This window comes from Pseudophryne corroboree, chromosome 6 (assembly GCF_028390025.1).
Source record: "Pseudophryne corroboree isolate aPseCor3 chromosome 6, aPseCor3.hap2, whole genome shotgun sequence".
NCBI classification, from domain to species: Eukaryota; Metazoa; Chordata; class Amphibia; order Anura; family Myobatrachidae; genus Pseudophryne; species Pseudophryne corroboree.
Window position 1 is genome coordinate 614,747,638 of NC_086449.1, and position 13,019 is coordinate 614,760,656.

Below are 13,019 nucleotides of genomic sequence, written 5' to 3' on the forward strand. Positions count from 1 at the left end.
GCACTCCACTATGAACGCCCGCAACCGAGGGACAGGGAGGCGGACAGCTGACCGGTAGGGGCTAATATTTGTTATTTTATTTCTCCTGTGGGGAACAATAAGATTTATGTGGGGAGAATAAGGATTTATATGGATTTATGGGGGGAACAATGTGAATAATTGATGTGGGGAGCAATACGATTTATGTGGGGAGAAATGTGATTGATTTATGTGTGAGCAACATGATTTATGTGGGGGAGCAACTGTGTAGGCCAATGTATGTGTGGATTTTTCTTTACTGTGAGGGCCAATGTGTGTTTTTTTGTTTTTTTTTCTGTGGGGAACTGATAGTGTGCCCTGGGAATTTTAAAATATTATTCGGTGTGCCGTGACTAAAAAAAGGTTGAAAATCACTGTCCTAGAGGATGCTGGGACTCCGTAAGGACCATGGGGATTATACCAAAGCTCCCAAACGGGCGGGAGAGTGCGGATGACTCTGCAGCACCGATTGAGCAAACAGGAGGTCCTCCTCAGCCAGGGTATCAAACTTAGAGAACTTTGCAAAGGTGTTTGACCCCGACCAAGTAGCAGCTCGGCACAGCTGTAGTGCCGAGACCCCTCGGGCAGCCGCCCAAGAAGAGCCCACCTTCCTAGTGGAATGGGCTTTACCCGATTTCGGTAACGGCAATCCTGCCGTAGAATGCGCCTGCTGAATCGTGTTACAGATCCAGCGAGCAATAGTCTGCTTTGAAGCAGGGCCGCCAACTTTGTTGGCTGCATACAGGACAAACAGTGCTTCTTACATCAAAGTTGGATCAGCCTTTAGTGTGTTTTTCCACTTTAATTTTGAGGGTGACTCCAAATCCAGACCTCCATGGGTTAATAAATTTGATTTCCATTGATAAGTTTTGTGTGATTTTGTTGTCAGCACATTCAACTATGTAAAGAACAAAGTATTTAATAAGAATATTTCATTCATTCAGATCTAGGATGTGTTATTTTAGTGTTCCCTTTATTTTTTTGAGCAGTATATATATATATATTTATATTTATTCGGTACAAACAATATCATTAGTTCCACCATCAGTATTTATTTTATCATACTGTACTACTCTATGTTCAGTTTGAGGTAACTGATTCACCTTCTTTGGAATACACAGATGAGAGTATTCTCTCTATGTCCATATTTCCATATATGGCATACAACAATTGTTTTATCCAATTTTATCATTACTTAAATTGTTTATTAGTGAATGGTCATTTGCTATTTGCACATTTTATAAGCTTAACATATACAGATAAATACTAGGTGGCAGCAGGGACTAGGGATTGTACCACTGAACATGTACGTTTGACAAACATTGATGGCTAGGGAACAATGTTGAAGGTTTTCCCACCTAAACGATAGTGAGAGAATGACCGTTTCCCAACATGGATGGGTTTGTACAGATGCTAAACGGATATTAGTTCATCTTATTCCTACTACGTTTGGATTGTCTCCAGCCTGTCATACCTACACCTTCTCTGTCGGCTGGCAGCCACGGTACAGAAGGACAACGGAGAGTTGGAGGAAGCAGAATATGCTTAGTTTTTGTAAAAATGGATCCTCTAACCTGTGGTAGGTTTGAGTTTATGACGTCTCAGTCAATGTATTACACTGTCTGGTTGAATAGTGCATTTACCTGGTAATTTAGGTCTGCCATTAATGACAACAATATCAAGTCAAGGTGGCGAGAGAACCTGACTCCTGATTAAACGCTATCGTTTTTTAATTTCAGTGAGGAAAATGTTGTTTCTTTTTTCATATATAAGATTTTATTTTTTATCTAACTCTATAATCTACTGTGTGTTGTGGAGACATCAATTGTTACAATTAGCAGGCCCAAAATTAAAACCAATTTTAAACATTGAATTTGCAAATGGCGATTGTTAGAGGCTGATGTTTCACCTTCATCAAGAGCCATGTATCGTTGGCAATATCATTGGTAACATTGGTGTTAGGGCTCCAGTGTTTCATCCCTGGGTGAAAGAAGCACCGTCATTTATTCATGTGGGGTATATCTGCTAACCGCCGAGATGCCCAAGCCACCAATGATCGGTGACTTTGACAAACTGCTGGTTAATAAATATACCAGAGTCCACTGGGAACTTCACCATAGTAGAACAGTAACATATAATACAATAGTAGGCACATTCATCTACTTACCCAAAGCTTGTTCTCAAAATAAAATGCACCTAGCAGCTTCACAATGTTAGGGTTATTGCAAGTGGCCAATATTTCTATTTCAACCATGTAGTCCTCTAACTCCTCCTCATTCTTGGTCTCTATGACTTTGGCAGCTGCCAAGATGCCAGTTTCCCTGTTCTTGGCCTAAAGAAAGCAGTGAAAATAAATGATGTTATTTTTTTCATAAACATTCATCTGCATATCAATACATATTTCTTCTAAGTTTCACCACAGCTGAAAATTACAGAATAATGAACTACTTAAACAGGTCTATCAAAAGATGTATTTATACCTGCAAAGTTCGACACAAAGATTTTTTTTTCTTTTACACAACATTTAGTTTCCACACTCAGAATGGGGTGGTGTTAGGTTTCTTATATAGGTTTCTTATGTAGCGCAGCAAATTCTGTTGAGCTTTACAATTGGGGGTTAGGTTGTGGGAAAGAAGGGTTAGGGGGACATTAGGAAAATGCAAGTATACTTACCTTGCTTTTGTCGGGATTCTCACCATCAGGATGCTGCGAATGGTATTCTGAACGCCGGCATATCAAACCCAACCCAATCAGAGACACACAGAAATAATGTTACGGTCATGCCTTGTTATAATGCCTTCTGTTTTAATATTTAGCAGCTCAACCAAACAACAAAGCTCAGGGGTCCCATGGTCTGAGGACACCCTCTCAGAAGGCGAGACTGGTTTTGCACTGTCAGTGTCTACGTTACTTATTTTTCACTCTACCAAGTGAATTTTACATTTATTTATTTTTTTGGATACTGAATGGACATTCTTTTGGTACATGTATGCTCCTTTTGGCTAGGTTTGTCTTGTCATATCAATTTTGTAAGCAATTTCAATGTAATTTTTGTTCCAAACCTCTTATGTCTGAGCATTTCTTGGGGATCCAGATCCTGACAGCCTTTTTGTAACTGTGGGCCAGAGTCAGAGTTGTACATAATGCCGATATTTGCATAGTTGCGTGTTTATCGGCCGACACAGAATGCATCCAAGTTGCACTGTGCTGCGATGGTATTGCAACGGAACACACAGAGGATTTATTTGTAAGTGACTGACAGTCAGGGACTATTTGTGGGAGGTAATGGGCGTGTGATGACTCAAACGGAGGTGTGTGTGCATTTTTGGGGTCTCAGCCTGCACAGTAGAGAGGGCTCTGGCACCTTACTTCCTGCAGCCATGCTGCCCGACCATAGGGTTACTCGGAACTCCAATAATCTGCAAGTGACTTTGTAGGCAGCGTGTACCTGCAAGGCTAGAGGTGGGCACCTTAATACATTTCCAGGCGACTGCAGCCTTAACATATTTTCGCACATTAGCGTACAAATTTGCAGCTCCGAATGCAATCACGTACATCTCCAATCAGTCCCTGTGATGAAGAGATCATGGATACCTTAAGATTGATGATTGTGCTTGGTTCTATTACAGCGTTATTGTAGTACACCAAAATATGTCCCCTGTAAATAACACTTCCACTACCTTCAACTCCAACATTACTTTGGTACAAGTATGGTGAGCTTGACCAGTGTCCCAGACTCTCTGGTGAAGGGTCTAATCCAGCCTGCTCCGGACTAAGGTCAAGCTTTCTACCCAGCAATGCCCTCTTAAAGAGATCAGTAGAGACGACAACCTTCTCCCCATCATGTAAGATTCCCTTCATGTGCTCTGAGCATGATTCCGATTTGTAAGCCACAGCCTATGCAACTAAGATTTTCCAGCCTACGGACTAGAGATACAACGCAAGTGAAGCACCACCCAAAAATGAATAGAGACGCCAACTGTAGCCATTGCAAAACTGTGTACACATTCACATCAACACAAATCCGAGGAACAGACTGCCTTAGTGAATCCATGGTCTCGCAGAATGGAAGCTAGAGCTGCAATGGTGGCGCCACATCTTCTGTGTGCGTGATAGCCGCTGTAGTCAGACACACCCTGACAACGGCCGCGACACACCTGCATCTTTGCCGCCACTCCCCATTACCTTTCCCAAATGGTCTCTGATTGCCAATCACAGAGATTAAATCCTCACTGTGAGCAGCATCGCATAGGTACCTTAATCTCTCAGCTGCATATATATTGACATTGCGTACAATTTGGAATCAGGCCCTTTGTGCCGAACAGTCAACGACTGCAACTGTTTGAAGGCTTACCTCCTATTCAGTATGGTATCAAAAAGTTGGACACAATTTTAGTTGAAAAATAAATACATAATAGTCACATGTTTTCTGACTCTCTTGAGAATTTTCCATACAGGAGACTTGGATCCAGTCACACAGACTACATATGGCTTTAGTGCAATCTGTGCTTTCAAATTTGGAGCCTGCATCTGATGCTTCTGTATCCTATTTAACATGATTTATCTGTACAGATGTGTCCTCATACACCATTGCTGCAGTCACGCCAAACAATTAGTTATCTACTCTTCCAAAATGAAATCAACCAACAACATATAAATTGTTCTCTGCAGCCAAAAATGATGTGGGTCATATAGATGTAAGCTGCCACAGAATCTGCAGCTATGATGCTGAACGTGTAGGTACTGTGTAAAGCAAAGCACACCTTTTTCAAGCAAACATGAAAATATTCCTTACCCTTGTGTGGTAAAAGTAACTACACCCTTACTGCCGCAATACCAACAATGAAGGTCATTTGGGACAGTTGCGGCTGGATCATGTGTCCTCCAGTATTTGCTAATCAGGAAATGCTGTCACCTCTAAATCAAAGTGAAACTATTGGCTATTCACACTGGAACGCTCTGGTGGGTTTGTGCCAACGCCAACATTTATAAATTCTTACCTGATGTAACAAAGGATATTCTATTCTTCCCTGGAGTGATTAATCTCAGAATCGCAACAAAAACACATATTTACTTTTGATGCAACTGAAATGTGTATAATGCAGTAAAAGTAAAACTAAAAGACAACTGGGGTCTGTGCTACAGGCGCTTGGCAACTACGCTGTACAACAGGGTTATCATTTAGTCTAGTGGTATTGCACTTCACAACTTGCTAAGTATTTACCAAAGTTTCTGCCCATAGCCCCATTATGCAAAATTCATATACAGGGCTCAACAAATATCAATTCACTCAGAGAATAAGGGCCTTATTTAATAATGAGTGATGTGCTTGTTATCACTCGTTAGGAACAAGTCGATACTAATCTTAAAAGGTGCTCAAACCAAACAGCTGCTGTAATTTATCAAACACAGCCTGTAACAAGACAGTTATGAGCCAATTGGCTGGAGTACCATTTAAGATTAGTAACAAGTGATAAGAAGCATACCCCTCGTTATTAAATGTCAACCAAAGATCTTAGGCATGGCAACTGTATTTCTGTGGTCACAGAAAGCAGAGCCCCAGCAGAACACACCGCCACTTGGGGTATCTGGCCTGCACCTCCCTAGTACTCAGCCCGGCTGACCACAGGCAGACACATAACAGAACTGGAAAAGTGCCTCTGATCCTGCCAATCTTAGCACATGCTGCTGCTGCCACTCCACACTGTATGGCCTCCTGAGCTCCTCTCACTGCTTGCGCTCCCTTGGTCATCCTCCCGGAGAATCACGCTTATAGCTAGATGTGCCTAGTGTCCTGTGTACCATCTCCGCTATGCTGAATGCACTACCACGGATTCTTGGTTATACTGTATTGATTTTGCAAGGTAACACTACAGTGGTGGGTCATTTACATACAGCAGTGCAGTGTATTTCTGTATATGAATTATTGGGCACACAAAGAATAAACTATACACATTATGCAATGTGCTCAGTACATATGTCTATGGAAGTGAGCTTGTCAGCAGTCTATTTGTCCAGCAAGATGTGCAGTAATGACAGTCCACTGGACTCAATGGAATGGAATCATAGACGTACGCACAGGCACCCCCTAATATCTGGCACAATCCACACGTCAGGTCCGCAGCTGCAGAGTCGAGCGGGCAGCGTTAGATAGCTTCCCTAGCCCTGCCTCCCTCAAACCTCCTGTAGTCATGGGCGGCAATGATGCAGTGATGTTATCGCCGTGCACACTCAAAACAGAGCCTGCTCCAGCTCTGCTGCCCTGCTCTACTTGGACATCCATGCGACGCTGACGTCCCAGCAGGGTCCCAGCACTGTAGCAGAGCCAGGGGACCCCATGCAAGTCCGCATTTACAGACTGTCCTGTCCGTGCCTGCAGCCTGCTGTGCAGTGTGAAACCAGGACTACCCCATAGCAGTGAGTCCGCAATCACCTACATTCAGTTCCACACCTCCACAGTCCGCACACTAAACCCGCAGGCAAAGTCTGTCAAGTGGCTCTGGATGGAACTGACTCAGGAGCAGATCAGGGCAGGCAAATTTAGCTGGTGGGAGGAAGCGAGGCACCTTCTCTTCCTCCGTCCACTCTTCTCAGCGGCCCCGCCCCCGCGTGGTCTGTCACAGCAATTCTTTCTTCATATGATAAGTGATGGCCAAGGCAGCAGAGTTGGGAGGTTGCAGCAGCTGCAGTGATCTGACACAGCAGCAGCCCGGCAGCCTCCACTGGTAATCGTATGGCAACATAGTCTTACAGGTCCTAGAGCTCTACATGAACAAAGGTAAGGAATCATGGGGGTTCTATGGATTTCAACTACTGTCTGTCCAGCTGTGATGAGACTACAAGTCCCAGCACATCTTTTTAACTACATGTGCTGGGACTTATAGTGCCATCACAGCTAGAGAGGCCAAGGCAAGCCAAGTACAACATATCGTGGGTTGCTGGGTTCTTCTTTGACACATAGGTGCAGTTTATATGTGTGTATTTCTATGGTTACTCTTATTTGAGGAAGCATGTTGACCTATTTGTCTCTCTACCATAAAATGCATGTTGCATAACTAGTTTTTTTTTAAGTTTTCGTTTTATGTGTTTTACATATGTTTAGTTTATATGTACTTACTGGTAGTATGTCAGCTACTTTGGCTGTCTACCATTTATGTTGTCATACATTTCTCTTTTCAGGTTTTATTTTAAAATTTTGTTTATTTTTGTCATGTGTCTAGTTTACAGGTACTTACTGGTATTGTCATCATTATCAAACTTCTTTGCACAATTTGTACTAATGACAATATAAAAAAAAATGTTCTGATAGGGCAATCTTTCCATGTGTGGACTAAGTGTCTGCCTATTTTTTTTTATTTTTTTTTGCCGGCAGGGGTCGAGGGCTATTCCCACTTGCATTCGGCGTTGGCATGTTGACCGCCGGCATCCCGACCGCTGCTATCCTGAAAACAACACTTGCCACCTATTAGTTCCATGTGATGTTGGAATTAGCACATGTGTATAGCTTATATGTACATATGTAGATTTTACATGTGCAATTTAATTTAAGATGGTGCTACTCATAAAAGGAGATTTATGGTAGGACTTACCATTGTTAAATCTTTTCTGCGAGGTACCCTGGATTCCACAGGAAATAACATTGGGGTGTAGAGTTGGATCTTGATCCGAAGCACCAACAGGCTAAAGCTTTGACTGTTCCAAGATGCACTGCACCGCCTCCTCTATAGCCCCTCCTCCAGACACTGTAGCTCAGTTTTGTTAACCAGTCCAATGCAGTAGCAGTTAAGAGAGACGGTAGATGTTAGTCACATAGGGGGGTCATTCCGAGTTGTTCGCTCGGTAAAAATCTTCGCATCGCAGCGATTTTCCGCTTAATGCGCATGCGCAATGTCCGCACTGCGACAAGTAAATTTGCTATGCACTTAGGAATTTTACTCACGGCATTTTCATCGTTCTGGCAATCGTAATGTGATTGACAGGAAATGGGTGTTACTGGGCGGAAACAGGCCGTTTTATGGGCGTGTGGGAAAAAACGCAGGAGTGGCTGGAGAAACGGGGGAGTGTCTGGGCGAACGCTGGGTGTGTTTGTGACGTCAAACCAGGAACGACAAGCAGTGAAATGATCGCAGATGCCGAGTAAGTCTGAAGCTACTCAGAAACTGCTACGAGGTATGTAATCGCAATATTGCGAATACATCATTCGCAATTTTAAGATGCTAAGATTCACTCCCAGTAGGCGGCGGCTTAGCATGAGCAAATCTGCTAAAATTCACTTGCGAGCGAACAACTCGGAATGACCCCCATAGAACCACATTCTCACGACAGGAGAAGGGACTAGCGGCTAATGTCATACAAACCCAAAGAAGCTAAGTGCGTCAGGGTGGGCACCCTGTGGAATCCAGTGTACCTCGCAGAAAGAGATTTAATAATGGTAAGTCAACCATAAACCTCCTTTTCTGCAGCGTGATACACGGGTATTCCACAGGGAATAACATCGGGGATGTCCTAAAGCAGTTTCTTATGGAGGGGACGCACTGTAGTGGGCACAAGAAACCAGCGTCCAAAGAAAGCATCCTGGGAAGCGGAAGTATCAAAGGCATAGAACCTGATGAACGTGTTCACTGAGGCCCATGTAGACGCCTTGCACAATTGTTCTGCGGACGTGCCACGGCAGGCCGCCCAAGAGGGTCCAACCGACCGAGTAGAATGGTCCTTGATAGCATCAGGAGCTGGGAGACCAGCCTGCGCATAAGCTTGTACAAGCACCATTCTAATCCATCTGGCCAAGGTCTGCTTATTCGCAAGCCAGCCACGTTTGTGAAAACCAAAAAGTGAATCTGACCCTCCTGATAGAGGCAGTCCTTTCCACATAAATACGGAGAGCCCGTACCACATCCAAAGATCTTTCTTATGAGGACAAACCAGAAGAGATGAAGGCTGGAACCACAATCTCTTGGTTAAGGTGAAAAGATGATACCACCTTAGGTAAATAACCAGGGCGAGTTCGAAGAACTGCCTGGTCACAGTGAAAAATCAGAAAGGACAAAGCGCCCAAGTCCGACACAGTCCTAGCAGAGGCAATAGCCAACAGAAACACAACCTTGGGGGTAATTCTGAGTTGATCGCAGCAGCAAGTTTGTTAGCAATTGGGCAAAACCATGTGCACTGCAGAGGGGGCAGATATAACATTTGCAGAGAGTTAGATTTGGGTGGGTTATTTTGTTTCTGTGCAAAGTAAATACTGGCTGCTTTATTTTTACACTGCAAGTTAGATTTCAGTTTGAATACACCCCACCCAAATCTAACTCTCTCTGCACGTTATATCTGTCCCCCCTGCAGTGCACATGGTTTTGCCCAACTGCTAACATATTTGCTGCTGCTGCGATCAACTCAGAATTAGGCCCCTTAAGCGTAAGGCATTTAAGTTCCACAGACTCTAGAGGTTCAAATGGAGACTCTTGCAGGGCATTTAAGACGACAGACAGATCCCATGAAGCAACTGGAGGAACATAGGGAGGCTGAATCCTTAGAACACCCTGGGGTATATTTGCAAAGATTCGTGTTTTTGCCGTTTTAAGGGTGTTTGAACTCGAATGGTATCGGGTGCATTTTACTGCAACTTTTTGAATTCTGATACGATCATTCACTAAGCTGCCGATTTTTCCAAATTCGTATTTTCCGATGTCTATGTGATTCGTAATGTCAGGCAGTGTTTTACGGGAGTGATGAGTAAAACACTGCCTGACAAAACACAAGGAATCCCGGCCGGATCTGTGAGATCCGTGCAGGGCTTCATTGTGTACCTTAAGGTGTTTAAAGTGTTAAAAAAATCAGAAAACAATTGCGTGGGGTCCCCCCTCCTAAGCACAACCAGCCTCGGGCTCTTTGAGCGGGTCCTGGTTGACAAAATATAGGTAAAAAAATGACAACGGTTCCCCCATATTTCATCAACCAGCACCGGGCTCTGCGCCTGGTCCTGGTTCAAAAAATACGGGGGACAAAAAGCGTAGGGGTCCCCCGTATTTCTTAAACCAGCACCGGGCTCCACTAGCCAGGTACATAATGCCACAGCCGGGGGACACTTTTCTTGTGGTCCCGGCGGCCCTGGTATTACATACCCAACTAGTCACCCCTGGCCGGGGTACCCTGGAGGAGTGGGAACCCCTTAAATCAAGGCCCCCCCCCCCCCCTCCAGCCACCCAAGGGCCAGGGGTGAAGCCCGAGGCTGTCCACCCCATCCAAGGGCGGCGGATGGGGGGCTGATAGCCTTGTGTAAAAAATGAGAATATTGTTTTTAGTAGCAGTACTATAAGTCCCAGCAAGCCTCCCCCGCAAGCTGGTACTTGGAGAACCACAAGTACCAGCATGCGGTGGAAAACCGGGCCCGCTGGTACCTGTAGTACTACTACTAAAAAAATACCCAACAAAAAACAGGACACACACCGTGACAGTATAAGTTTATTACATACATGCACACCTCCAAACATACATACTTACCTATGTTCACACGAGGCTCGGTCATCTTCTCCATGTAGAATCCTCGGGGTACCTGTGAAAAAAATTATACTCACATAATCCAGTGTTGCTGGTCTTCTTTGTATAATCCACGTACTTGGCAAAACAAAAAAACGGAAACCCGACCACGCACTGAAAGGGGTCTCATGTTTACACATGGGACCCCTTTCCCTGACTGCCAGGACCCCCCCTGACTCCTGTCAAAGAGGGTCCCTTCAGCCAATCAGGGAGCGCCACGTCGTGGCACTCTCCTGATTGGCTGTGTGCTCCTGTAGTGTCTTTGAGGCTGCACACGGCAGAGATACAATGTAGCGCCTATGCGCTCCATTGTATCCAATGGTGGGAACTTTGCGGTCAGCGGTTGACCACTGTTTGCAGTTTGTCTCTCTGCTTGTTCATCCACAAACAATGATTTTTCATCTCTTCCTCTTCATCTACACGCAGTGGGTGATCCCTGAATAGCTGCCCTGGGAGGAGAGCTGCGGACACATGCTCCAAATGCTGGGACATATGCATTACCTATTAGGAGATGCGGTAAAGATGCCGGCTGTCGGGTTTACCGCAGTCAGAATACTGACACTGGGATTCCGACACTCTTCAGAATCCCGACGTTAGAACTCCGAATGGGCAAGGATACCAACGCCCATATCCCCACGATCATAGGTTTTAGGGCTAGGCAAGGGGTGTTAGGTTTAGGCATCAGGCACGGGCGAAGGGGGGGGGGGTTAGGCTGCGGGGTTAGGTTTAGGCATCAGGCGGGGGATTAGGATTAGGCTGCAGGTGAGGGGAGGTTAGGGTTAGGCTGCAGATAGGGTGGGTTAGGCACCCCCGGGGGAGGTTAGGCTGCGTGGGAGGGAGGGTTAGGCATCAGGTGGGAGGGTTAGGTATAGGCATTAGGCAGGGGGGTAAAGTTTAGGCATCAGGCGGGGGGTTAAGTATAGGCTGCGGGTGGGGGGAGCTTAGGGGGTTAGGCACCCCATGGGGTGGTCAGGCTGTGGGGGAGGGAGGGTTAGGTCTAGGCGGGGGGGATTAAGTTTAGGCATCAGGCGCGGGGGGGGGGGGGTAAGTTTAGGCTCTGGGTGGGGGGAGGTTAGGCTGCAGATATGGTGGGTTAGGGTTAGCACCCCTGGCAGTGGTTAGGCTGCGGGGAAAAGAGGGTTAGGTTTAGGCAGCAGGGACGGAGGTTAGGATTAGGCACCTCCGTGGGAGGGTTAGGCACAAAGGGGGGAGGTTCGGGTTAAATTGCAGACAGGCAGGGTTAGGGGGGTGGGGAGAGGGGAGAACACCCCTAACTCACCCCTGTCGGTCTTTTCTGTCCTGGGATCCCGGCATTGGTATGACAACCACCGGGATCCCATGCGCTGGGATAGCATACTGACCCCTCTATTTAATGCCCAGAGGGAAGGGTGATCCTGAGGCCATGATTCCCCAGATGTTTCCCCCCAAGGGGGTTTTTCCTCTCCTGAGTGCTGAAGGATGACTCTTCATGAGTCCAGAGGTGTAGCTTTTATACCATAATGAGTATCAATCTCATGCCCATCCCTGCAATGTATATGAAGTAGAATAATTGCTAATGCGATCACTTTACTTCTGGGTTTAGACCCCTGGCTGCACTAGTTCACATGTGCAATCGTCAGACTGCGTATGTGAGAGCAGACAGTAATGCAGAGGGATCCCAAGAATCCTTCTCCTGGGAATTATTGCATAATGGAGCCCACAGGCTACAAAAGCCATTTACAAATGGCATTAGCTGCCGGGCCCAGCTCAGAAATGCTTTGCATTCTGGAGCTTGGTGAGTTTCACAGTTTACCATCTGCCGTAGAAACTTTTGGTGGCTGCTTCTGTGTTCAAAATAGGAGGAACGCAATAGATCTGAAACATCAATTGCAGTCCCCAATACATACATTCAGGGGCTGGTTAATATTTGTGGGTAGCCCCCAAAACTGGCTGTTTTTGGAGATGTCTCGCACATATTAAATATTCTACTTAATAAACTTTTTATATTTTAACATAAACGTAAAAAAAATAAGATTTTACTCACCGGTAAATCTATTTCTCGTAGTCCGTAGTGGATGCTGGGTACTCCGTAAGGACCATGGGGAATAGACGGGCTCCGCAGGAGACTGGGCACTCTAAAGAAAAGATTAGGTACTACATCTGGTGTGCACTGGCTCCTCCCTCTATGCCCCTCCTCCAGACCTCAGTTAGGGAAACTGTGCCCGGAAGAGCTGACATTACTAGTAAAGGATTTGGAATCCAGGGTAAGACTCATACCAGCCACACCAATCACACCGTACAACTTGTGATAATTATACCCAGTTAACAGTATGAATAACAACTGAGCCTCATTAAACTGATGGCTCAGAACAAAAAACCCTATAGTTAAGCAATAACTATATACAAGTATTGCAGAATTCCGCACTTGGGACGGGCTCCCAGCATCCACTACGGACTACGAGAAATAGATTTACCGGTGAGTAAAATCT

The 13,019-nt window shown here is 45.3% G+C and overlaps 1 protein-coding gene across 1 annotated transcript in view; it reads right to left on the bottom strand.

Annotated features, from left to right (window-relative positions):
* STK10 (serine/threonine kinase 10) overlaps nt 1-13,019 on the bottom strand; it is a 263,891-nt gene that overhangs the window by 170,598 nt on the left and 80,274 nt on the right. The window contains exon 2 of the mRNA XM_063928074.1: nt 2,186-2,350. Within this exon, the coding sequence (XP_063784144.1) occupies nt 2,186-2,350 (165 nt within the window). The remainder of the gene's footprint in view (nt 1-2,185; nt 2,351-13,019) is intronic.